The sequence below is a fragment of the Carcharhinus amblyrhynchos genome, chromosome 3, assembly GCF_965287045.1.
Source record: "Carcharhinus amblyrhynchos chromosome 3, sCarAmb.v2.hapA, whole genome shotgun sequence".
In the NCBI taxonomy this organism is placed as follows: Eukaryota; Metazoa; Chordata; class Chondrichthyes; order Carcharhiniformes; family Carcharhinidae; genus Carcharhinus; species Carcharhinus amblyrhynchos.
The window spans coordinates 706,829-733,085 of record NC_137326.1 but is presented as its reverse complement, the minus strand read 5'-3'; the positions used below and the strand labels follow the sequence as shown (position 1 = coordinate 733,085).

Sequence of the window (26,257 nt, the reverse complement as noted above, 5' to 3'; positions counted from 1 at the left end):
CATAGGAGGTTTACCAGGATGTTGCCTGGCATGGAAGGACTGAGTTACGAGGAAAGGTTGGAGAAACTGGGACTCTTCTCCTTGGAAAGACGGAGATTAAGGGGGAATATGATAGAGGTATATAAAATACGGAAGGGAATAGATAGAGTCAACAGTGGCAGGCTTTTCCCTAGATTGGGGACAATTACGAGAGGTCACAATCTAAGGGTGAGGGGGGAGAAATATAATTTGGATGTGAGAGGAAGGTTCTTCACGCAGAGGGTCGTGGGGGGTATGGGACGCGCTACCGAGTAGGGTGGTGGAGGCAGGCACGTTGGACTTGTTTAAGGTTTACTTAGATAGACAGATGAGCGAAACAAGGATGGAGGGTTATAGTAGAGGGTATTAAATAGGGACAGGGCCTCGGGACGACACCGGAAATGTAGTATTACATGTTAACGTTTTGTCTTTTTATTCCACAGGTGTCGGTCCACCTTGTTGTCAAACAAGGGGCATGCACACGGTGGGTCGTGCGTGGGCTGCTCTTGGAGGTTCTGGGAATGGCCTAGTACTTTGTGTTGATGTGTGTGCTTAATCCTGGACCAGCAGATGGGCACCGCAACAGCTCAGCGACTAGCACTGCTGGCTGTGCAGATACATGGATTTGGGCCTGTGTCTGTGGGAGTTTGCGCATTCTCCCTGTGGTTGCGTGGGTTTCCTCCGGGCGCTCCGGTTTCCTCCCACACCCCAAAGATGTGCTCTTAGGATGATTGGTGTACCAAATTGACACTATTCTCCCCTGAATCTGGCTAAGTTAGGGGTTCCACTCACATACACACAGGGCAGGGTAGGTGTAGGAAGATGTGGCGGCGCGGGCTCGTTGGGCCGAAGGGCCTGTTTCCCGTGCTGGGTTGTTCTTTGTTCTTTGGGACTGGATGGGATATACCCCAGGTTACTGTGGGAGATGAGGGAAGTGGTTGCAGTGCCCCTGGCGATGATCTTTGCGTCGTCGATGGAGACGAGAGAGGTTCCGGAGGATTGGGGATGTGGTTCCTATTTTCAAGAAAGGGAACAGGGATAGCCTGGGAAATTACCGATCAGTGAGTCTGACCTCAGTGGTTGGTAAGCTGATGGAGAGGCTTCTGAGGGACAAGATTTATGAGCATTTGGAGAAGTTTGGAATGATCAGAAATAGTCAACACGGCTTTGTCAAGGGCAGGTCGTGCCTTACGAGCCTAGTTGAGTTCTTTGAGAATGTGACTGAACACATTGACGAAGGAAGAGCGGTAGACGTGGTTTACATGGACTTCAGCATGGCGTTTGATAAGGTCCCCCATGCAAGACTTCTTGAGAAGGTGAGAGGGCGTGGGATCCAAGGGGCTTTGGCCTTGTGGATCCAGAACTGGCTTGCCTGCAGAAGGCAGAGAGTGGTTGTGGGTGGGTCTTTTTCTGCATGGAGGTCGGTCACCAGTGGAGTGCCCCAGAGATCTGTTCTAGGACCCTTGCTGTTTGTCATTTTCATAAATGACCTGGATGAGGAAGTGGAGGGATGGATTAGTAAGTTCGCAGACGATACGAAGGTCGGTGGTGTTGTGGATAGTCTGGAGGGTTGTCAGAAGTTACAGTGTGACATAGATAGGATGCAAGACTGGGCGGAGAAGTGGCAGATGGACTTCAACCCGGATAAATGTGTCGTGGTCCATTTTGGCAGGACCAATGGGATGAAGGAATACAATATCAAGGGTAGGAGTCTTAGCTGTGTTGAGGAGCAGAAGGATCTTGGGGTCCGGGTCCATAGGACTCTTAAATTGGCCTCGCAGGTGGAGGATGTGGTCAAGAAGGCGTATGGTGTACTGGCCTTCATTAATCGAGGGACTGAGTTTAGGAGTCGGGAGGTAATGCTGCAACTTTATAAGACCCTGGTCAGACCCCACTTGGAGTACTGTGCGCAGTTCTGATCACCTCATTACAGGGAGGATATAGAAGCCATTGAAAGGGTGCAGAGGAGATTTACAAGGATGTTGCCTGGATTGGGAGGCATGCCTCATGAAGATAGGTTGAGGGAGCTGGGACTCTTCTCCCTGGAGAGACGAAGGTTGAGAGGCGACCTGATAGGGGTTTATAAAATGTTGAGAGGAATAGATAGGGTGGATTCTCAGAGGCTATTTCCCCGGGTTGAAATGGTCGCTACGAGAGGACACAGATTTAAGGTGCAGGGAGGAAAGTACAGAGGAGATGTTAGGGGAAAGTTTTTCACTCAGAGGGTGGTGAGTGAGTGGAATTGGCTGCCGTCGGTGGTGGCGGAGGCGAACTTGCTGGGGTCTTTTAAAAGACTTCTGGATGAGTACATGGGATCTAATGGGATTGGGGGTTATAGATAGGTCTATGGATTGGTAGGTATAGATGTGATCGGCGCAAGTTGTGGGCCGAAGGGCCTGTTTGTGTTGCAGGGTGCCCTGCAGCTTACTAAATGATCCCAGCACTCACCGGTAAATAATCCCCTTCGAGTGCAGGAACTGCAATCCACAGATTATCTCTGCTCCATAAAACCTGCAGGATCAGAAACAAACCATCCGTTAGATCATCAATTCCATTCCACCATTTACACAAGAGACTCTGCAGGCCCTACTCACCATTTACACAGCTGGTGATGGTCAAACTTGGCTCAGTCTCATTCTCTCGCCTTTGACCAAAAGGTAGTCAAATCATATCTAAAAGACATGAGCGTAAATTCCAAACGACTACAAGAGTCAGCACCGCAGGATCGCCACCCTGACGGAGGGCCAGCGCCACGGGAGCACCGCCCTGTAGGAGTGCCAGCACTGAGGGAGGGCCACACGATGCCCCACAGTCAGAAGGCCGATGTTGAGGGGGTTTTGCCCTGTTGGAAGGGTGGAACCTTGTCGTAGGGATGATACTAAGGCTGCGCTGATCTGTTGGAAGGCCAGCATCAAGTGGGCACCATCCTGTTAGAAAATGTATTGAAGTGAAAGCTGGGTGAAGTAACTGCCTACCACAGAGGTGAATACTTGGCTGAGCCTCACATTTCTGCACATTTACTGCAGTGTTTCCCATCCACAGGATGCTCAGCAGAATCTCTTTTTTTTCGTTTCTATCCAATTGAAGTCCAATTCAAAGTCTTAGCAAGTGAGACATTCCTGATCCAAGCTGACAAGACAGGACTCTCACCTCCTGTCTGGGGCTTGATCTACATGATCCAAACCGATTGGAGTAGGCCTAGCTCCTCCTCCAAGGCTGGATCTCATTTGCATCTTAGTCAAAAGGCTGAAAATTGCTTCAAATGAAGCCTCAGTGTAATTTAGTGACTTCAACTAAGTGCAGGATGACAAAACTACTGATCTTAGCCAAAAGGCCATAGAATCTCACTAATTAATCTGATAGCATCTCTCCCCTGCAACCACTACCACCTTGGAAACCAGGCAGTGACATTCACATTAAATGACTGCTGTTGTGACAATCATTGCATGCTCGAGAACAGAGAGTAAAGAATCAGAGGGTTAGGTAGGGTGGTCAGTGAGAACCTTTTTCCTCGGATGGTGATGGCTAACACGAGGGGACATAGCTTTAAATTAAGGGGTGGTAGTTATAGGACGGATGTCAGGGGTAGGTTCTTTACCCAGAGGGTAGTAAGGGCATGGAATGCCCTGCCTGCAGCAGTTGTGGACGTGCCAACTTTAAGGGCGTTCAAATGGTCAGTGGATAGGCATATGGATAACACTGGAATAGTTTAGGTTAGAGAGTCATTAGATTGGTTCCACTGGTCGGCGCAACATCGAGGGCCAAAGGGCCTGAACTGTGCTGTAATGTTCTATGTTCAGTGAATCGAAAACCCATCTACACACACAGAGCAGCAATATCAATCCATTGGTCATCACTATTCTCACAGGGATGTGATAGCAAGAAGCTCAGGTCCAACATATGCCGAGACACCCAGCCCAGGACAAGCTCTTATTTTGAAGATTAGACAGAACAGCAGAGTACATTTATAAAGCACCTTTCACCATCTTTACATGTCCCAATACACTTTACGTGCAATAACTGTAGATCCTACTGTAATTTACTAAACACAGCAACCAGTTTGCATATAGCAAGTTTCAACAGACAGCAACTTGATAATGACCAGATTATCTGGATTATTGTATGGAGTCAGTTGAGGGAATAAATATTGGCTGAAACAAGGCAGAGCCTACCTTCCCCTTGAAATTGTTTCAGGGGTTTTGGTGAAGCAGAGGGATATCAGAGTGCAGAACTTCACTGAATGCAGGGGGGGGCGGGGGGGGCAGGGGAGTGGAGGGAGGGCAGGCGGGGCGGGCGGGTGAGGGGAGGGAGCGAGCAGGGCGAGTGGGAGGGAGGGCCGGCGAGCGAGCGGAGGGCCGGCGGGTGAGTGGGGGGAGGAAAGTAGGGCAGGCAGACGGAGGAAAGGGACAGCAGGGTGAGGGCGCGGGGGCGGAGGGAGGGAGGTTGGAGCACAGAGAAAGGGTAGTCAGGGTACCGTGGGTCAGGTTGGTCTGGCTTCACTCAGTAGCAGTGTTCCTCCTGTAAGGGGGAGGGATTGACTTACATTGCTCGGTACAGGTCAAATCGTCCTTTTTCCTGAATGTGGAACATCAGGTCACCGCCATTCAAATATTCCATGACAAAGAACAGATGCTCCTGTCCATCAAAAACAAAACACCAACTTTCAGGTTTCCAAATCACTGGGTGTAATTTAACTGTTTCACTATCTGTAATTCATTAAAAACCTAACAAATAGGATAAATCTGTTTACTTAGTGATGTCGTGCGAGACCCCATGGGGATGAGTGATCATAACATGATAGAATATTTTATCAAGATAGAGACTGAAGTAGTTGATTTGGAGACGAGGGTGCTGAATCTTAATAAAGGAAACAATGAACATATGAGACATGAGTTGGCCTTGATAGATTGGAAAGAATCACTTAAAGGGATGACAGTGGATAGGCAATGGCAAACTTTTAAGGAACGCATGGGAGAATTGCAGCAACTGCTTACTCCTGTCTAGCACAAAAGCAAAATGGGTAAGAGGGCCAATCCAGGGCTTACAAAGGAAATTAGAGATAGTATCCAATCCAAGGAAGAAGCATATGTTCAGAGAATATTTCCTCAGGCAGATGTAGCTGTTACTAGGGGGCATAACTATAAGGTTCATGGTGGGAGACATAGGAGGGATGTCTGAGATAGATTCTTTACTCAGAGAGTGGTTGGGGTGTGGAATACACTGCCAGCTGTGATAGTGGAGTCGGACACTTTAGGAACTTTCAAGCGGTTATTGGATAGGCACATGGAGCACTCCAGAATGATAGGGAGTGGGATAGCTTGATCTTGGGATTGGACATAGCTCGGCACAACATTGAGGGCCGAAGGGCCTGTACTGTGCTGTACTGTTCTATGTTTCATACAGATTGGCCAAGAAAAATAATAGGTCTGAGGATTGGGAGCAGTTTAGAATTCAGCAAAGAAGGACCGAGGGATTGATTAAGAAGCGAAAAATATAGTACGAAAGTAGGCTTGCAGGGAACATAAAGACTGACACTAAAAGTTTCTGTAGGTAAGAAAGAGGCTGGTGAAGATAAATGTAGGTCCCCTACAGATAAACAGGGGAATGTATAATAAGGGACAAAGAAATGGCTGAGCAACTGAATACGGACTTTGGTTCCGTCTTCACAAAAGAGGACACAAATCAGGTATCAGAAACGTTAGAGAATACAAGATTTAGTGAGCGGGAAGAACTGAGGGAGATTAATATTAGTAGAGAAACTAATACAGCAACTAGTAATAATAATTTGCTCCATTTCCACTCCTGACCATGCCTGGTTCTAGATTTCTCATTAAGGATTTCTCTTGGTTTGTGGCAATTTGATACCTTGGTTTGGAAGGTTGAGTAGAGGTGGGTGAGGAATGGATTATCCCAAGCCAGGGCCAGAACCCGCTTTTCCACCATCGTACATTCCACATCATCATCCATTAAAACCACATCCTTTTTCAGTGCTTTCACTGCAAAGAACTCGCCCTTTCCCTTCAACTCTGCGAGTAACACCTGCCATCAAAATAAATATTGTAAACCACGGTTAATACAATGATCACCAAACACAGGGTAAGCTGCGGTGAATATCATAATCACCAGAAACATGGTAAACGGTGGTAACCACAATAATGAAACACAAGCTAAACTGCGGTGAATACAGTAACCAAACATACGGCAAATTGCAATGAAATATGTAATCTTATGTTTGCACTTTTGGTACTGGTTCTTGTTTCAATTGTGATCAACGTATATTTTGATTTTTTTTATCGTTTGATATTTCTGAGGTGTTCGAGACAGTATTTATTCCCACTTGGAAATAAGTGGATGTATTAGTGAGAGGCAATATGGTTTTGTGAAGGGGAGGTCATGTCTCACTAACTTGATCGAGTTTTTTGAGGAAGTGACGAAGATGATTGATGAGGGTAGGGCAATGGATGTTGTCTACATGGACTTCAGTAAGGCCTTTGATAAGGTCCCTCATGGCAGACTGGTGCAGAAGGTGAAGTCGCATGGGATCAGAGGTGAGCTGGTAAGGTGGATACAAAACTGGCTCAGTCAAAGAAGTCATGATGAGGAGATGCTGGCATTGGACTGGGGTAAATGAGGAAAGATTGAATAAATTGGGGCTCTTTTCCCTTGAAAGACGGCGACTGAGGGGGGATCTAATAGAGGTATATAAGATTATGAAGGGTATAGATAGAGTAAACAGAGGTAAGCTATTTCCTATGACAGAGACACACAGGACAAGGGGCCATGGGCTTAAGGTGAGGGGGGAGAGGTATAACACAGATATTAGAGGGAGGTTTTTCACACAGAGGGTAGTGAGGGTATGGAATGCTCTGCCAAGTAAGGTGGTGGAGGCAAACACGCTAGAGTTGTTTAAGAGTAACTTAGACAGGCACATGAGTGGGTTGGAGATGGGTAGATATAGGAGATTGTTCTAAATAAGGGCCATTAGCATTGGGGCGTCCCTGGTAAGGTAAATGGATATGGTACAATAATGTTTTTTTTTCTCTTTTTCATTCACAGGTTTTAGGTCAGTCCGCCTTGTGTCCAACGAGCGGCATACACGTGATGGGTCGTACTTGGGCTTCTCTTGGTTGTTCCAGATTGGCCTAGTGCTTCATGTCGTTAGTGTGTGCCTAAACTGGACCAGATACTGGGCAAGACGACAGCTCAGTGACTATCACTGTTTGCTGTGTAGACACATGGATTTGGGCCGGTGTCTGTGGGAGTTTGCGCATTCTCCCCGTGCTTGCGTGGGTTTTCTCCGGTTTCCTCCCACACCCCAAAGATGTGCTATTAGGCTGATTGGCAGTGATAAATTGTCCCTAAATTAGTTTCCCTCAATGTGGATGGCCATAAAACATTAGGTAAGGGTCATGGGTGGAGAGGGGGACTGGTGGTGTTAAGATGGCGGCGTGGGCTCGTTGGGCCGCAGGGCCTGTTTCCCAGGCTGTTTTTGTTCTTAAATACAGTAAGAAGTCTCATTACACCAGGTTAAAGTCCAACCAGTTTATTTGATAGTAAACCCACAAGCTTTCGCAAACTCTGTTCCTTCGTCAGGTGTGTGGAAGGTTCTGATCAGAGAACGGCATATAAAGGCACACAGTTTACAGAATACTGATTAAAATGCGAGTCTTCACAGCTAACCTGCTATTCAAGTCTTGAAGACTTCTTATTGTGTTTACCCCAGTCCAACGCCGGCATCTCCACATCATGACTTCTTTGACCGAGCCAGTTTTGTATCCATCTTGCCAGCTCACCTATAGCTCTAAAGATTTGCATTCTAAGCAGTATTCTATAAACTGTGTGTGTCTTTATATGCCCTTCTCTGATCAGAACCTTCCACACACCTGACGAAAGAACAGCGTTTCCAAAAGCTTGTGAGTTTACTATCAAATAAACTGGTTGGACTTAAACCTGGTGTTGTGAGACTTCTTACTTGGTCAAAGAATATAGCGGGTAGCACTGGAAAGGTGCGTATCTGAATGGAGGGCTGTGACAAGTGGTGTTCATGATGTGGGTATGCCGGCGTTTTTACTGTGTTTACGCCAGTCCAACTACTTTTTACAAGTAGTGTTCCTCAGGGATCAGTGCTGGGACTTTTGCTGTTTGTAATATATATAAATGACTTGGAGGAAAACGTAACTGGATTGATTAGTAAGTTTGCAGACGACAAAAAGGTTGGTGGATTTGCAGATAGCGATGAGGACCATCAGAGGGTACAGCAGGAATCAATCAGTTGGAGACTTGAGTGGAGACGTGGCAGATGAAGTTTAATCCAGACAAATGTGAGGTAATGCATTTTGGAAGGTCTAATACAGATAGGAAATATACAGTAAATGGCAGAACCCTTGAGAGTATTGATAGGCAGAAGGATCTGGGTGTACAAGTACACAGGTCACTGAAAGTGGCAAAGCAGCGGGGAAGGTAGTCAAGAAGGCTTACGGCATGGTTGCTTTCATTGGCCAGGGCATTGAGTTTAAAAATTGGCAAGTCATGCTGCAGCTTTATAGAACCTTAGTTAGGCCACACTTGGAATATAGTGTTCAATTCCGGTCACCACACTACCAGAAGGATGTGGAGACTTGAGAGGGTACAGAAAAGATTTACCAGGATGTTGCCTGGTAATAGAGGGCATCAGTTATGAGGAGAGGTTGGAGAAACTTGGTTTGTTTTCAGTGGAACGACGAGGTTGAGGGGAGATCTGATAGAAGTCTACAAGATTATGAGAGACACGGACAGAGCAGATAGTCAGAAGTTTTTTCCCAGGGTGAAACAGTCAATTACTAGGAGGCACAGGTTTAAGGTGCGAGGGGCAAGGTTTAAAGGAGATGTACGAGACACATTTTTTACACAGAGGGTGGTGGGTGCCTGGAACTCGTTACCGGGGGAGGGAGTGAAAGCAGATACAATAGTGACTTTTAAGGGGTGCCTTGACAAATACATAAATAGGATGAGAATAAAGGGATATTGTCCACAGAAGGGTAGGGGGTTTTAGTTCAGTTGGGTACATGGACAGTGCAGGCTTGGAGGGCCGAAGGGCCTGTTCTTGTGCTGTAATTTTCTTTGTTCTTTGTTCCATTTCAGTATAATTCAAATCACTGAACTGACGAGAGCTGCTCTGAGCAAAATATGAGGTTTAGTGAATAGGAGAGTTAATTTAAATGAACACCAGCAGACAGTGACTAATAATCGATAGGCTAACTACAGTGGAGACAATATAGAAAAGGTTCTCAGAAATATAGAGTAACTGCTCAGAAAGGGGGAGAAATTCTGTTGGATATTCCCAGTGATGAAGACAGCAATAAAACCCGGTGATTTACATTAGAACAAGGAAAAAGATAAACCGGCGTTCTTTGCAAATTGGTAACTAAAGAGAAAAAACTTATTGAAACTCTTCTAGAAACACAGTCCAGGACATTTTGAGAAGTAGAAAACATTTGAAAGAAATTTGAATGAATTGGGCAATTCTACATGACTGGCTTGAAGAAGCAGTTTCCACAAGAGAGGGCAGAAAGTGATGGACACATGCTGTAACAGCAGCACATGCTGTGGTACTGCAGCCAATAGTGTAGAATGTCGAGGTTCATCACAATTTCATGCTCTTTTAGCTCATTCTCCAGGTTCCTGCTGTTGCTCCCATTGCATGAAGTAGAAGATGTAGTAGGTGGACTATTGGTTTGCCTGAAATGCTCTTTGCAATGTTACCAACACAGCAACTGGAATTCAAACTGAACAAGGGAGAGAAAAGGAGTGAGTTGAGAGAAAGGTCCTGAGAAAGAGCAGATGGAAGGGTTGGGAGTGAGAGGGGAAAGATAGAAAGGGGGGGTGGTTGCGGTGGAGGGGGTGTCATTCCTTTCTTGGGCTAGAGGGAAACAGCTTTGTCTCACAACTGACAAATAAAATGCATATTCAAGCTCCTAGAGCCAGTCTCACTTTTCCAAAGCTTCCTTTTCCCAGCACTTTATGAAGAGTGAAGTTCTCAATGGTCAGTTTCCTCATGGAATCGGGACGCAGGCTGGGTCCTCTCTGGGGCGGTTTTGGTGAGCCATCCTCCCACAACTTGCCATATTGGTTACTGTCTGAAAATAGACAAAAGTCAGACTGTGAACACAGGTCTGGTTGAATGTTGCAAGCTGGACAGTTAAATGGTTTATAGTAAGCACACTGTCAATCGAGTGGGAATAACATAACTGCTGATTAGTTGTGTCTTTGAGCCCGGCCAGAAATTTTGCTGGTGCTCATAAAGAGGGTGCAGCAGGGGAGAAAAACAAGGAACACATTGCAGCTAACGTTTGGCCATTTCTCCCTAGTTATAGTCAGTGCGGAGAGAAATAAACACAGCCAAAATACCAGAAATTCCAGTCCCCTGCCTCTACATTTTCCCTCCTCAATGGAGTAAAGGGTGAGCAAATGTGAAGCCTGCACAGCTTGCAAAGCCCAGCATGGTCCAATCCAGCCTGTCAGGTAATATTATTCTCCAGTCACAGACCCAAGACAGATTTGCATTCTGCAAACATTCACCCATTAGCTGCCTACGACTGTCCACATTGGGAATAAACACAACCACACAGTCAAAAGAATGCAACACCTTTCACCACTTTTGGATATCCCTATACACTCCATAGCCAATGATATACTTTTGAAATGTGGTCACTGTTGTAATGTAGAAAGTATGACAGTCAATTTATACACAGCAAGATCCCATAAACAGCAACCTGTTACTGACCAGATTAGTTAATGCTGACTGAGGAATAAATACTGGCCAGGGTTCTGGAAAGTCTTCTTCAAAATAGTGCAGTGGGATCTTATATGTTCACCTGAGAGGACTGATAGGGTTCAGTTTAGGGGGTTGGGGGCAAATGCTGGCAGAATACAGATGTTAATCTGTGGTGCCAGCACAACGAAAACAGAAGGAGTCTCCAGCTGATCAGGTTTGGTGCAAAGCTGAGATTCAAAGATTGACCTCAATTCCTCAGAGTGTCCATCCTTGGAAGCAATGATCACCGAGCAGGTGAACACATGTCAAGAGTAACAGTAATTGTACACGTGGAGGTGCACACATGAGCTTCTGTGTTCTCGTGTGGACAGACATATTTCTAACAAATAATTTCATCCTTGGTGCTCTTTCTTCTCCCAACTTACTGTCTCATCCATATGATCCAACTTTTGCTCCCTTGATTCCATTCCCATGAACTACAATCAGAGGAGATGCTGACTAGTATTTATGTCACTGGACTAGTAATTCATAGGCCTAGGATGACATTCTGGTCTCACCATAGCAACTGATGGAATTTAAATTAAATTCATAAATTCAATGAATCAATAAAAATCTGCAATTGGGAACTAGTTTCAGCAATGATGACAATGAAATCATAATCAGTTGACGGAAAATCCCATCTGGTTAGAGAAGGAAATCTGCCGTCAAATGTGACTCCAGACCCACAGCAATGTGGTTGATTCCTAAATGTTGTCTGAAATGGCCCAGCAAGCCAGTCAATTCAATTTAATTAGGGCTGAGCAACAAATGCCAGTCTTGCCAGAGACACTCATATCGCATGAAATATGAATGGAAAAGAACCATCCAATATCTTGTGTGGAGGGCAATCAATACCACCCACTAGCTGAGCAGAATAGTCTGTTGGCATTGTGATTTCCACATAAGTCACCCTCCTCAAAAAAGAACACCCTTGACCCCTTAGCCCCTGCCCACTCCCATTCCATGTGTGTTGTTACTTCCTATTTTTATGTCCATCTCATGTTCTACTGTCCTTAACCAACTAATCAGCTCCACAGTTCTGGGACTTTGACCATGGGGCATTATTTCACCTTGTTTCTGACATGGTTGACCATGTCATCCTTCTCCAGCCCTCTTCCTTTCCCAGTCATCCTCACAGCATTCCCACTCACCACCATCTCCAGAGTCTCCACAGGGTCTATCCTCCTTCTCAATGATACCCCTCAGGGAACTTCTACACACATGGGAGTCATCTTTCGCCTCAACCACCCCACTACCTCTTTTGAACTTGCCATTGCCACTTTGTTAAACATCTGACATTGGGAGGTCCTTAGTGACCAACTCCAATCCCGATCACTGTTGAGGATGAATCCACCTTTAGAAAATTCATGTACCTAGTTCCTATCTTGTCTACAAACTAGCAGTCCTGTCATCACATTGGGTTTTTATATGGGACAGGATTTTCTGGCACTCTGCAACATATTTTATGGCAGCTGAGACAGCTCACCATTGATCACCAGCAGGGATCTTCTGGCCCCACCAATACAGTAAGAAGTCTCACAACACCAGGTTAAAGTCCAACCAGGTTTATTTGATAGTAAATGCCACAAGCTTTTGGAACACGCTGTCCCTTTGTCAGGTGAGTAGAGAGTTTTGTTCAGAAACAGGGCAAATAAAGGCACACACAGTTTACAGGATGTGTGCCTTTATATGCCCTGTCTCTGAACAGAACTCTCCACTCACCTGATGAAGGAACAGCATGTTCCGAAAGCTTGTGGCATTTACTATCAAATAAACCTGGTTGGACTTTAACCTGGTGTTGTGAGACTTCTTACTGTATTTACCCCAGTCCAATGCCAGCATCTCCACATCATGCCCACCAATACCTACAACATTATGCATGGCTTACCCTTCCTGCTGCCCAAGAACCCACCGTGAGGGTCTACTTTGGTGGGACTGGAAGATCCCACCCATGATACCTAGTGGACACACAACGGCAGTTCTTCAGAGCACCAGGAGTCAACACACTCAACATTTTTAATCTTTGCCAACAACTATGCCAAATAGGCAAGACAAAGTCATGTTGCCAGTTTTCAGCTGACTCTCAAGTTCCCATTAGAGGGGAGGATATCTGTGCAAGTACCTGTGCTGTCCAAGTTTGGGATTCCAGATCCACTTGTGTTGTTAAAAGGCTGATAAATTCCTACGTTTGAATTGTCAGGCAGATTGCTATCGGACCTGCGAGTAGATGACTTCTGAGAGAAATACAAAACCCATTTTAAAACTTTTAACAGCATTACTCTTAACTAAAACAGTGAAACAACTGGAGAAGCTGATTGTTATTAGAATAGACAAAGTGAAAAGGGTTTTGCTAGAGTATTTAAAGAGAAACTGCTTGCAGGAGGATCAGAAATCAGAGGACACAGATTTAAAGGTAGAAGAGCTGCACCTGCAAACTCAGTCTGCAGGCGCAGCAGGTGATCAAGAAGGCAAATGGAATGTTGGCCTTTATAGGGAGGGGGATAGAATATAAAAGTAGGGAGGTCTTGCTGCAACTGTACAGGGTACTGGTGAGGCCACAACTGGAGTACTGTGTGCAGTTTTGGTCCCCTTATTTGCAAAAGGATATACTGGCCTTGGAGGGAGTACAGAGGAGGTTCACCAGGCTGATACCGGAGATGAGGGGGTTAGCTTATGAGGAGAGATAAATAGACTGGGCCCGTACTCATTGGAGTTTAGAAGGCTGAGGGGAATCTTATGGAGACTTACAAGATAATGAAGGGGCTAGATAGGGTACAGGTAGAGAGATTCTTCCCGCTTAGAAAGGAAAACAGAACTAGAGGGCACAGCCTCAAATTAAGTGGTGGGGGGGGGTACAGTTTAGATCGGAGTTGAGGAGGAACTTCTTCACTCAAAGGGTGGTGAATCTCTGGAATTCTCTGCCCATTAAAGTGGTGGAGGCTACGTCATTGAATATATTTAAGTCACGGGTAGATAGATTTCTGATAGGGGAATTAAGGGTTATGGGGAGAAAGTGGGAAAGTGGAACTGATCCACTTCACATCAGCCATGATCTTATTGAATGGCGGAGCAGGCTCGAAGGGCTAGATGGCCTACTCCTGCTCCTATTTCTTATGTTCTTAAGAGTCGGAGAACATTTTTGCGGAATTGATGGAAATTGTGGAGCCAATGGCTATAATTTTTCAGTCTTCCTTCGACTCCGGTATAGTGCCAGAGGACTGGAGTATTGCAAATGTTATACACTATTCAAAACAAGGGTACAGTGATAAGCCCAGCAACTATAGGCCAGTCAGTTTAACTTCAGTGGTGAAGAAACGATAATTTAGGACAAAATTAGTAGTCCCTTGTGCAAATGTGGATTAATTAAGGAAAACCAGCACAGGTTTGTTCAGAGTAAATTGAGAGTTTTTTGATGAGATAACAGAGAGGGTTGATGAGGATAATGCCGTTGATGTAGTGTACAAGGACTTCTAAAATACATCTGACACAGTGCTGCATAGATTTGCGAGCAAAGTTAGAGCTCATGGCATAAAACAGACACGGATACAAAACTGGCTGAGTGAGAGGAAAGAGAGAGTAGTAGCTAATGGGTGTTTTTCACAGAAGGCTTATAGTGGAACTCCCTAAGGATCAGTGTTATGACCTCTGCTCTTTCTGAAATATATTAACGAGCTAAATTTTAGTATAAAGAACACAATTTCAAAATTTGCCAATAATATGAAGCTTGGAAGCATTGTGAACTGTGAGGATAGTATAGAATTCAAAAGGACATTGACAAGTTGGCAGAATAGGAAGACAAATGGCAGATGAAATTTAATGTAGGTCAGTGTGAAGGAGGAGTGCAGGAAGACAATATAAAATAAAGGGTACAGTTGTAAAGGGGATGCAGGCAGAAGGATCTGCTGTATATGTCACTGTAGTCGGGAGGACAGGTCGAGAGGGCAGTTAATAATGCATATGGCATCTAGGGCTTTATCAATAACAAAATACAGTACAAAAGCAACTAAGGTTGGCCCACAGTTGCACCACTGTATCCAGACCTGGATACCACATTTTAGGAAGGATGTCAAGACATTAGAGAGGGCGCAGAAAATATTCATGAGAATAGTTCCAGGGATTAAGAACTTCAGTAAATTAGATAAATTGGAGAAGTTGAGACTGTTTTGAAAGGAAGGTTGAGAGGAGATTAGATAGAGATTTTCAAAATGATGTGGGTTCTGAACAGTGTGGTTAGGAAGAAACGATTCCATTTGGTGGAAAAATTGAGGATCACAAAGCACAGATTTAAAGTAATTGGCAAAAGAAGCAACAGCAACATGAGGAAAATCTTTCACACAATGAGTGGTTAGAATGTGGAATGTATGAGAGAGTGTGCTGGATACAGGTTCAATCAAGGTATTCAAGAGAGAATTGGATTATTGTCAAATGTGCAGGATTTCTACAACAGGGGAATGGCATTAATTGCTACTTCAGAGAACCAGCAAGGTCACAAGTGGCTGAATGGCTTGCTTCTGTCTGGAACTTTTCTGTGATTCTAAGATTCTATGATTATGCAGCAAGTTAAGTTTTGGAATATGCAGGGCTATGGGAAAAGAGCAGAGGGGCAAAGTATGGGATTAACTGGATAGCTCTTTCAAAGAACTGTCACAGACAGCTTTCTGTGGTGAATCACTCCAACTAACACACAAACAGAAGAGAGAGTTTGTCATAGTGAGCGCAGGAGTGAGACGGAGAATGGAATGCCCCCAGTCTGAGCTGGTTTACATCCCTTGGTCTCCTGTGCCTCCACCACGCCCCCCTCTCCCCGGCCCCATAATTTCTATTAATGTGACTGGTATGGATATAAAACCTGAATTTCTCGACAGACATAGAAATCAATTTTCATAGCTAACCAATGCCAGACATCCAGATCCCCGTGACCAAGGATTTCCTCACCATGCTGATCTGGTTGAGAGCCTCAGCCATCAGTTTCTGGTTGATTCCACAGAGATTGGCCACTTTGGACTGACATTTGTGATGCACATTCATCATACATTCTATAGTAGGAAGAGAAACATCGTGTTTACTGAGTGAAGCAGCATGTAAGGCAGAGATGTCAGCTGTGTTTTGGAAGCAGGTGAAAACCACACCTTCACATTTGAGTCCTTGTTTGACCAGCCCCCACAACAAGCTCCCGCAGTGATCACAAAACGTCGGGCTCATGTAGTTGTTCACTTTAAACCTGTGTGGAACATCGATGTTGAAACGCTCCTTCTGGAACTGGAGAACAAAGTGTTACAGTGACAGCAACCTTCATCAGATTGCTGGTATTGTATAGCCATAGATATTGCAAAGCAATGTAAGGACACAGTGCATCAACACAGGAACAGCAGCAGCTGATCAATAATTTACTGGTGTGTTGTAAAAAAACAACATTAACATCCTTTTGGGATGGATACTTGCCATCGTTCCTTGGTCTGGTCTACATGTAACTCCAAACACGTACAGACACTAACACTAACAGTTCTCTGAAATGACCCAAAAAGTTACAAAATTTTCCAAAAGGAGACACATAATCAGCTTCCCAGGGACAATTATGGTGACTAATAAATGCTGAACTCACATCACATGAATGAGCAAAATAATTGACATCATATGGTGACAGTGACGTAGGGTCTTCATTCTGCAAAGCTGAATATCGCAAGTGACACATGGACCTTTAAATATAGGCTGGGTAAAACACTGACAAACTGCCCTCCGCAGGTAATCAGCAATGTACCAGTTGGAGGGGGAGGAGGTAATGAGGGGTGCAAAAAGAGGGGGCCACAGGGGGATCCCCAAAAAGAGAGGGTCCCCAAAAGGAGAGGCAAGGAGCGAAATGGAGTCTCCAAAAACAGAGGGACATGGGTGACCCCAAAAACAGAGGGGCACAGATTCCCAAAATGAAGAGTGCTACACAGTTAGGGACAACAGAGAGGCATGGGGAGCTCAAAAGAATGCACTGGCAAAGCGAGGGGGTCCTCATTGAGCTGAGGTTAAGCTCCTGCTGCTCTTACCACAGTGTCCCTGCTGTTGGTGGCAGTGCCTGTACAGCGACCGATGATTTTATCAATACATTTCTTGTGGATTGCAGCGTTACATTCTGCAGAGAAATTAAAGACAGGATTAGAAGTCAAGCATGGACTGTGGACTGAAAGGATTGTGATGTTGTCAAGTTTGGGATAATACTCACGTCGGCACTGATATCCCTGTTTGTTCAGGCCCCTAAGGAGGAGAATTAACACTCAGCAATTTGCAGCAGATACACATACAGGCACATGATCACAATTATAGTATCCCCGTATCCCCAACATCTAAACTCAAAAGTACAATCCAGGATAGCCTTGCACTATCACTATTCTCAGGTGGGATGTGCTATCCCAGATGACAAGGAGGAAGAATGCCATATATGTGCAGCTCTGGTTGTCATGTTATAGGAAGGATGTAATTGCACTGGAGCGGATGCAGAGAGATTCACCAGGATACTGCCTGGGATGGGATGTGTCGAGTATAGGGCTAACGGGAGGACTTTGAATAGTGTGGATGAACAGAGGGATCTAGGTGTATGTGTACATAGATCCCTGAAAGTTGGGAATCAAGTAGATAGGGTTGTTAAGAAGGCGTACGGTGTCTTGGCGTTTATTGGTAGGGGGATTGAATTTAGGAGTCGCAGCGTCATGTTGCAACTGTACAAAACTCTGGTGCGGCCGCACTTGGAGTACTGTGTGCAGTTCTGGTCCCCACATTACAGGAAGGATGTGGAGGCTTTGGAGAGGGTGCAGAGGAGGTTTACCAGGATGTTGCCTGGTATGGAGGGGAGGTCCTATGAGGAGAGACTGAGGGATTTTGGGTTGTTTTCGCTAGAAAGAAGGCGGCTAAGAGGGGATCTTATTGAAACATATAAGATGATTAGAGGTTTAGATAGGGTGGACAGTGATAGCCTTTTTCCTCGGATGGAGAAAGCTAGCACGAGGGGGCATGGCTTTAAATTAAGGGGGGGTAGTTATAGGACGGATGTCAGGGGTAGGTTCTTTACCCAGAGGGTGGTGAGGGATTGGAATGCCCTGCCTGCTGCGGTTGTAAATGCGCCTAGTTTGGGGGCGTTTAAGAGATCTGTGGATAGGTTTATGGACGAAAAGGGATTGGTTTAGGTTAGAGGGTCATTGTTTTTTTAACTGGTCGGCGCAACATCGTGGGCCGAAGGGCCTGTTCTGCACTGTAATGTTCTATGTTCTATGAACTGAAGTTATGAACAGAGGTTGAATAGGCTTGCATCATATCCTTTAAAAAGTATCTGGATGAGCACTTGGCACATCATAACATTCAGGGCTATGGGCCAAGTGAAGGTAAATAGGATTAGGTTGGGGGTCAGGTGTTTCTCACACGTCAGTGCAGGCTCGATGTGCCGAAGGACCTCTTTTGCACTGGATGATTCTATGGTCTTGGGCAGCGGGCTGTGGGAGGTTGCAGGAACATAGAACACTACAGCACAAACAGGCCCTTCGGCCCACAAGTTGCGCCGATCACCTCAACACCTACCAATCTATAGGCCTATCTATAACCCCCAATCCCATTAAACCCCATATACTCATCCAGAAGTCTTTTAAAAGACCCCAGCGAGTTTGCCTCCACCACCACTGACGGCAGCCGATTCCATTCACTCACCACCCTCTGAGTGAAAAACTTACCCCTAACATCACTTCTGTACTTTCCTTCCCGCACCTTAAACCTGTGTCCTCTCGTAGCGACCATTTCAACCTGGGGAAATAGCCTCTGAGAATCCACCCTATCTATTCCTCTCAACATTTTATAAACTTCTATCAGGTCGCCTCTCAACCTTCGTCTCTCCAGGGAGAAGAGTCCCAGCTCCCTCAACCTAACTTCATAAGGCATGCCTCCCAGTCCAGGCAACATCCTTGTAAATCTCCTCTGTACCCTTTCAATAGCTTCTACGTCTTTCCTATAGTGAGGCGACCAGAACTGCGCACAGTACTCCAAATGAGGCCTGACAAGGGTCTTATAAAGTTGCAGCATTACCTCCCGACTCCTAAACTCAATCCCTCGATTAATGAAGGCCAGTACACCATACGCCTTCTTGACCACCTCTTCCACCTGCGAAGCCAATTTAAGAGTCCTGTGGACCCGGACCCCAAGATCCTTCTGCTCTTCAACACTACTAAGACTCCTGCCCTTGATAGTGTACTCGTTCATCCCGTTGGTTCTGCCAAAATGGACGACAACGCATTTATCCGCGTTGAAGTCCATCTGCCACTTCTCCGCCCAGTCCTGCATCCTATTTATGTCCTGCTGCAACTTTTGACATCCTTCCAGACCATCCACAACACCACCGACCTTCGTGTCATCAGCGAACTTACTTACCCATCCCTCCACTTCCTCATCCAGGTCATTTATGAAAATGACAAACAACAAGGGTCCCAGAACAGATCCTTGAGGCACTCCGCTGGTGACTGACCTCCATTCAGAAAAAGCCCCATCCACAACCACTCTCTGCCTTCTGCAGGCAAGCCAGTTCTTGATCCACAAGGCCAAAGGCCCTTGGATCCCATGCCCTCTCACCTTCTCAAGAAGTCTTGCATGGGGGACCTTATCAAACGCCTTGCTGAAGTCCATGTACACCACGTCCACGGCACTTCCTTCGTCAATGTGTTCAGTCACATTATCGAAGAACTCAACTAGGCTCGTAAGGCACGACCTGCCCTTGAATAGAAAGTGCCTTGGGGCTGAAGAAAGAGTGGGGTTGAAGAGGACGAGACACATTGGCAGGAGAACCCAGAAGCAAGTATTGGGTTGAATTAGAATGGCCATGATGTGCTGTGGAGATATGGAGCAAATAAAGGGGAAAATGCGAAGGCTGCAATTGCAGCATTCACCCTGAACTCCAAATCTCAGGTGCAGAAACTGAATCTGGAATGAATGAAATTTTGGAAACATTGCATCCAGAGGGGAATGGAATGGAAACAATGACACAGTGAACACCAAGGGTCAGATCTGTGCCCCAGCGGCCATGACCCCAGATGCGTTCCAAACCTCTATCTGGCCAAGTTCCCTGCCCCTTTCTCATTCCCCTCTCTCAAACACTCCATCATGCTCCCATTCCCCTATCCTCGTTATCCAATAGGATCTGCTGATTTACTGTCAACCACACACTGTTAAGCAGAGTTTCAGTCACACCTGTCCTGCACTGCAATCAAATAACAAAGAAAATTACAGCACAGGAACAGGCCCTTCAGCCCGCCAATCCTGCACCGCCCATGCTGCCCAACTGAACTAAAACCCCCTACTCTTCCGGGGACCCTACCTGTCTATTCCCATCCTATTCATGTATTTACAATCCTTACCAGACAAAATCCCGGCATACAGAGCAGAAGGTGGGCTGCCGAAAGAAAGTGGCAGTAAACTCATGGTTCTTGATGTAGTGGATTTTGGCCTGTTTGATTGCCCCACGACGCCGATTCAATGTCACTGCTCCATCCTCCTCCCTCACGGACTGGTGACAATCTGTGAGCACAAAGAGTAATTTCATCAGGAACGCTGTCTCCCTTCCCCAGTCACTGCTGCAGGGAGGGGGCAGACTTAAGCTCAGGTTTAAGTGATCAAGCAGGTGATCAAGAAGGCAAATGGGATGCTGGCCTTTATAGCGAGGGGGATAGAATATAAAAGTAGGGAGGTCTTGCTGCAACTGTACAGGGCACTGGTGAGGCTGCAGCTGGAGTACTGTGTGCAGTTTTGGTCACCACACTTGCAGAAGGATATTTTGGCCTTGGAGGGAGTGCAGAGGAGGTTCACTAGGCTGATACCGGAGTTGAGGGGTTGGCTTAAGAAGAGAGACTAAATAGACTGGGTCTGTACTCGTTGGAGTTTAGAAGGCTGAGGGGGAATCTTATAGAGACAAATAAGATAATGAAGGGGATGGAAAGGGTAGAGGTAGAGAGATTCTTCCCGCTTAGAAAGGATAGCAGGACTAGAGGGCACAGCCTCAAGATAAGAGGGGGGAGCAGTTTAGATCAGAGTTGAACATAGAACATTACAGCGCAGAACAGGCCCTTCGGCCCACGATGTTGCGCCGACCAGTTAAAAAACAATGACCCTCTAACCTAAACCAAACCCTTTCCATCCATAAACCTATCCACGGATCTCTTAAACGCCCCCAAACTAGGCGCATCCACAACTGCAGCAGGCAGGGCATTCCAATCCCTCACCACCCTCTGGGTAAAGAACCTACCCCTGACATCCGTCCTATAACTACCCCCCCTTAATTTAAAGCTATGCCCCCTCGTGCTAGCTTTCTCCATCCGAGGAAAAAGGCTATCACTGTCCACCCTATTCAAACCTCTGATCATCTTATATGTTTCAATAAGGTCCCCTCGCAGCCGCCTTCTTTCTAAGGAAAACAACCTCAAATCCCTCAGTCTCTCCTCATAGGACCTCCCCTCCATACCAGGCAACATCCTGGTAAACCTCCTCTGCACCGTCTCCAAAGCCTCCACATCCTTCCTATAATGTGGGGACCAGAACTGCACACAGTACTCCAAGTGCGGCTGCACCAGAGTTTTGTACAGTTGCAACATGACGCTGCGGCTCCTAAATTCAATCCCCCTACCAATAAACGCCAAGACACCGTATGCCTTCCTAACAACCTTATCTACTTGATTCCCAACTTTCAGGGATCTATGTACACATACACCTAGATCCCTCTGTTCATCCACACTATTCAGAGTCCTACCGTTAGCCCTATACTCTACACATTCATTATTCCTACCAAAGTGAATTACCTCACACTTTTCTGCATTAAACTCCATCCTCCACCTCTCGGCCCAGCTCTACAACTTGACCAAGTCTCCCTGTAGACTAAGACACCCTTCCTCACTATCTACCACACCTCCGACTTTGGCGTCATCAGCAAATTTACTAATCCACCCAGCTATACCCTCATCCAGATCATTTATAAAAATTACAAACAGCAGTGGCCCCAAAACAGATCCCTGAGGCACACCACTCGTAACTGAACTCCATGTCGAATACTTACCATCAACCACCACCCTCTGTCTCCTATCCGCCAGCCAATTCCTAATCCAATTTCCTAAATCACCCTCAATCCCATACATCTGCAATTTCTGCAGAAGGTTTCCATGGTGAACCTTATCAAACGCCTTACTAAAGTCCAAATACACCACGTCAACTGCCTTACCCCCATCCACCTCTTTGGTCACTTTCTCAAAAAACTCAATAAGGTTAGTAAGGCACGACCTACCCTCCACAAAACCATGAGGAGGAACTTCTTCACTCAAAGGGTGGTGAATCTCTAGAATTCTCTGCCTGTTGAAGTGGTGGAGGCTGCCTTGCTAAATATATTTAAGTCATGGGTAGATGGGTTTCTGATAGACAGGGGAATTAAGGGTTATGGGGAGAAAGCGGGAAAGTGGAACTGAGCCACTTCAGATCAGCCATGATCTTATTGAATGGCGGGGCAGGCTCAAAGGGCTAGGTGGCCTACTCCTGCTCCTATTTCTTATGTTCTTATTAAGTTCAGTTGTACCTTATATTCCAGAGAATGAGAGATCTTATTGCACCATTAAGATTTCAGGTTAAAAATAGATCTAGAAATTAAAACACAAAGCTGTTGAGGTGTCACAAAACCGAACCACTACATCCACATCAATAATCATGTCCCGGGGGAATGAGTTTCGAACCAGTAGGATGGGGATGTGGGGTGGCGAGGGGGGAGAACCATTGGGAACGTCCGTCCTGCATTTACCTGTCTAGCCTTGTTGGAATTTTAAAGGTTTCTTTGAGAAATCCCTCATTCTTCTAAACCCCAGCGAACACAGTCCTAAGCAACTCAGTCTCTCCTCATACGTCAGTCTCACCATCCCAGGGATCACTTTGGTAAACCTTTGGCTGCATTCCCTCTGTAGTGAGAGCATCCTTTCTCAGACAAGGCTGCACACAATATTCCAGGTGTGGCCTAATTGCCAACCAGGGGTATGCCTGTGTGACTCCAATCTTAGATCAAACTAATCTTCCTCAACCCTAAAGTACCTTAATGAATCAGTATAATAACCTGTTGCTGACTGATTAAAAAAATTTTATTCAGATAGAGAATGACAGATGAGATTTCCTCTCATGAAAGGACCCAGAAATATAGGTCAAAACTTTAAAATTTAAACTAGGCTGTTTGGGATGTCAGGAAGGATTCCTTCACGAAGGGAAGTAGATTTCTGGAACTCTTTTAGAACATAGAACATAACAGCGCAGAACAGGCCCTTCAGCCCACGATGTTGCGCCGACCAGTTAAAACAATGACCCACTAATCTAAACCAATCCCTTTTCGTCCATAAACCTATCCACAGATCTCTTAAACGCCCCCAAACTAGGTGCATTTACAACTGCAGCAGGCAGGGCATTCCAATCCCTCACCACCCTCTGGGTAAAGAACCTACCCCTGACATCCGTCCTATAACTAACCCCCCTTAATTTAAAGCCATGCCCCCTCATGCTAGCTTTCTCCATCCGAGGAAAAAGGCTATCACTATCCACCCTATCTAAACCTCTAATTATCTTATATGTTTCAATAAGATCCCCTCTTAGCCGCCTTCTTTCCAGCGAAAACAACCCCAAATCCCTCAGTCTCTCCTCATAGGACCTCCCCTCCATACCAGGCAACATCCTGGTAAACCTCCTCTGCACCCTCTCCAAAGCCTCCACATCCTTCCTGTAATGTGGGGACCAGAACTGCACACAGTACTCCAAGTGCGGCCGCACCAGAGTTGTGTACAGTTGCAACCTTTTCCCCAAAAGGTTATTGAGGCTGGGGGTTAATTGTGAATTTCAAGATTGATATTAATAGACTTTTGTCAGATAAGGAGCAATGAGGGTAGAGCAGTGGATGTTGTCTACATGGATTTTAGTAAGGCTTTTGACAAAGTCCTTCAATGGTAGGCTCATGATTAAGATGCATGGGATCCATGGTGACTTGGCCACTTGGATTCAGAATTGGCTTGCCCATAGAAACAGAATGAAGTCTCACAACACCAGCTTAAAGTCCAACAGGTTTATTTGTAGCAAATGCCACAAGCTTTCGGAACAGGCTGTCCCTTTGTCAGGTGGGTGGGAGTTCTGATCACAAACAGGGCACAGAGACACAAACTCAATTTACATGAATAATGACTGGAATGTGAGTCTTTACAGCTAATCAAGTCTTAAAGGTATAGGCATTGAGAGTGGAGAGAGCATTAAGCACAGGTGAAAAGGACGTGTATTGTTTCCAGACAGGAAAGATAGTGAGATATTGCAAGTCCAGGCAAGCTGTGGGTGTTACAGATAGTGCAACATGAACCCAAGATCCCGGTTGAGGCCATCTTCATGTATGCGGATCTTGACCATCAGTCTCTAATCAGCGACTCTGCGCTGTCGTGTAGGCTGCCTTGGAGAACGATTACCCTAAGGTCAGAGACTGAACGCTGGTGTATGAGGTGGTTGAGGAGTGTGAGAAAGGTGCGATGGCAAAGTCTCTCAGCGTAGTCTGTGTTATAGATTGACCGGAGTGAGTACGTGATCTGTGGTCCTTTCGGTATCTTGTCCACTTTCTTGCATCTTTGTACACTGGGGAGACCATGCAGAGGCTATGACAACGGATGAATGAACACCGCTCGACAATCACCAGGCAAGACTATTCTCTTCCTGTCGGGGAACACTTCAGCGGTCACTGGCATTCGGCCTCTTATCTTCGGGTAAGTATTCTCCAAGGCGGCCTTCAAGACACACAACAGCGCAGAGTCGCTGAGCAGAGACTGATAGTCAAGTTCTACACAAGGACAGCCTCAACCAGGATCTTGGGTTCATGTCACACTATCTGTAACCCCTGCAACTTGCCTGGACTTGCAAAATCTCACTAAACTTTCCTGTCTGGAAACAATACACATCCTTTTAACCTGTGCTTAAAGCTCTCTACACTCACATTGTCTGTAGCTTTAAGACTTGATTAGCTGTAAAGACTCACATTCCAATCATTATTCATGTAAATTGAGTTTGTGTCTCTGTGCCCTGTTTGGTGATCAAAACTCCCATCCACCTGGCAAAGAGACAGCCTATTCCAAAAGCTTGTGGCGTTTGCTACAAATAAACCTGTTGGACTTTAAGCTGGTGTTGTGAGACTTCGTTCTGTTTTTACCCCAATCCAACGCCGGCATCTCCACGTCATTGCTTATAGAAGCCAGAGAGTAGTGGTGGAAGAGTGTGGCTGGAGGTCCGTGACTAGTGGTGTTCTGCAGGGATTTGTACTGAGACCTCTGCTGTTTGTGATATATACAAATGGATAAAAACATAGATTGGTTGGTTAGTAAGTTTGCAGATGACACAAAGATAGGTGGAGTTGTAGATAGTACAGAAGGATGTCAAAGGATACAGCGAGATAGAGACCAGTTGCAGATATGGGTGGAGAAATGGCAGATGGAGTTTAGTCCGGGCAAGTGTGAGGTGCTGCACTTTGGGAGATCAAATGTTAAAGGTAATTATACAGTTAATAGAAACATAGAAAATAGGACTAGGAAGAGGTCATTTGACCCTTCGAGCCTGCTCTGTCATTCATTAAGATCATGGCTGATTATCCAACTCAATAGCCTACTTCTGCTTTCTCCCCATAACCTTTGATCCCATTCACCCCAAGTGCGATATCCAGCCGCCTCTTGAATACATTCAATGTTTTGGCATCAACTACTTCCTGTGGTAATTATTCCACAGGATCACCACTACTTGGGTGAAGAAATGTCACCTCACCTCTGTTCTAAATGGTCTACCCTGAATCCTCAGGCTGCGACCCCTGATTCTGGACTCCCCAACCATTGGGAACATCCTCCCTGCATCCATCCTGTCTAGAACAGTTAGAATTTTATATGTCTCTATGAGTTCCCCCCTCATTCCCTGAACTCCAGCAAAAACAATTCTAACCTAGTCAATCTCTCATCATACATCAGTCCCTCCATCCCTGGAATCAGCCTGGTAAACCTTCGCTGCACTCCCTCAAGAGCAAGAACATCCTTCCTCAGAAAATGGAACCAAAACTTCATACAATACTCTAGGTGGGGCCTCACCAAGGCCCTGTATAATTGCAACAACACATCCCTGCTCCTGTACTCAAAACCTCTCACAATGAAGGCCAACATGCCATTTGCCTTCTTTACTACCTGCATGCTTACCTTTAGTGACTGATGAACAAGGACACCCAGATCCCTCTGCACATGCCCTGCTTCCAATTTACAGCCATTCAGGTAGTAATCTGCCTTCTTATTTTTGCTTCCAAAGTGAATAACCTCACACTTATCCAAATTATAATGGCAGGTTCCTGAATAGCATGATGTTCAGAGGGATCTTAGGGTTCATGTCCATAGCTCCCAGAAAGTGGCCACACAA

The 26,257-nt window shown here is 45.7% G+C and overlaps 1 protein-coding gene across 4 annotated transcripts in view; it reads right to left on the bottom strand.

The window, feature by feature from the left end:
* Positions 1–26,257, bottom strand: part of LOC145362562 (protein kinase C delta type-like) — a 155,351-nt gene that overhangs the window by 42,122 nt on the left and 86,972 nt on the right. For 3 of the 4 annotated variants that reach the window (XM_080218568.1, XM_080218573.1, XM_080218581.1), the window contains exons 5-14: positions 20,188–20,347; positions 17,022–17,053; positions 16,846–16,931; positions 15,940–16,069; positions 15,746–15,846; positions 12,933–13,044; positions 9,988–10,133; positions 5,884–6,057; positions 4,562–4,653; positions 2,467–2,529 (exon numbers count right to left, since the gene is read on the bottom strand). In XM_080218568.1, coding sequence (XP_080074694.1) covers positions 2,467–2,529; positions 4,562–4,653; positions 5,884–6,057; positions 9,988–10,133; positions 12,933–13,044; positions 15,746–15,846; positions 15,940–16,069; positions 16,846–16,931; positions 17,022–17,053; positions 20,188–20,347 — 1,096 coding nt within the window. The remainder of the gene's footprint in view (positions 1–2,466; positions 2,530–4,561; positions 4,654–5,883; positions 6,058–9,987; positions 10,134–12,932; positions 13,045–15,745; positions 15,847–15,939; positions 16,070–16,845; positions 16,932–17,021; positions 17,054–20,187; positions 20,348–26,257) is intronic. The other variant, XM_080218586.1, reaches the window with a different exon arrangement.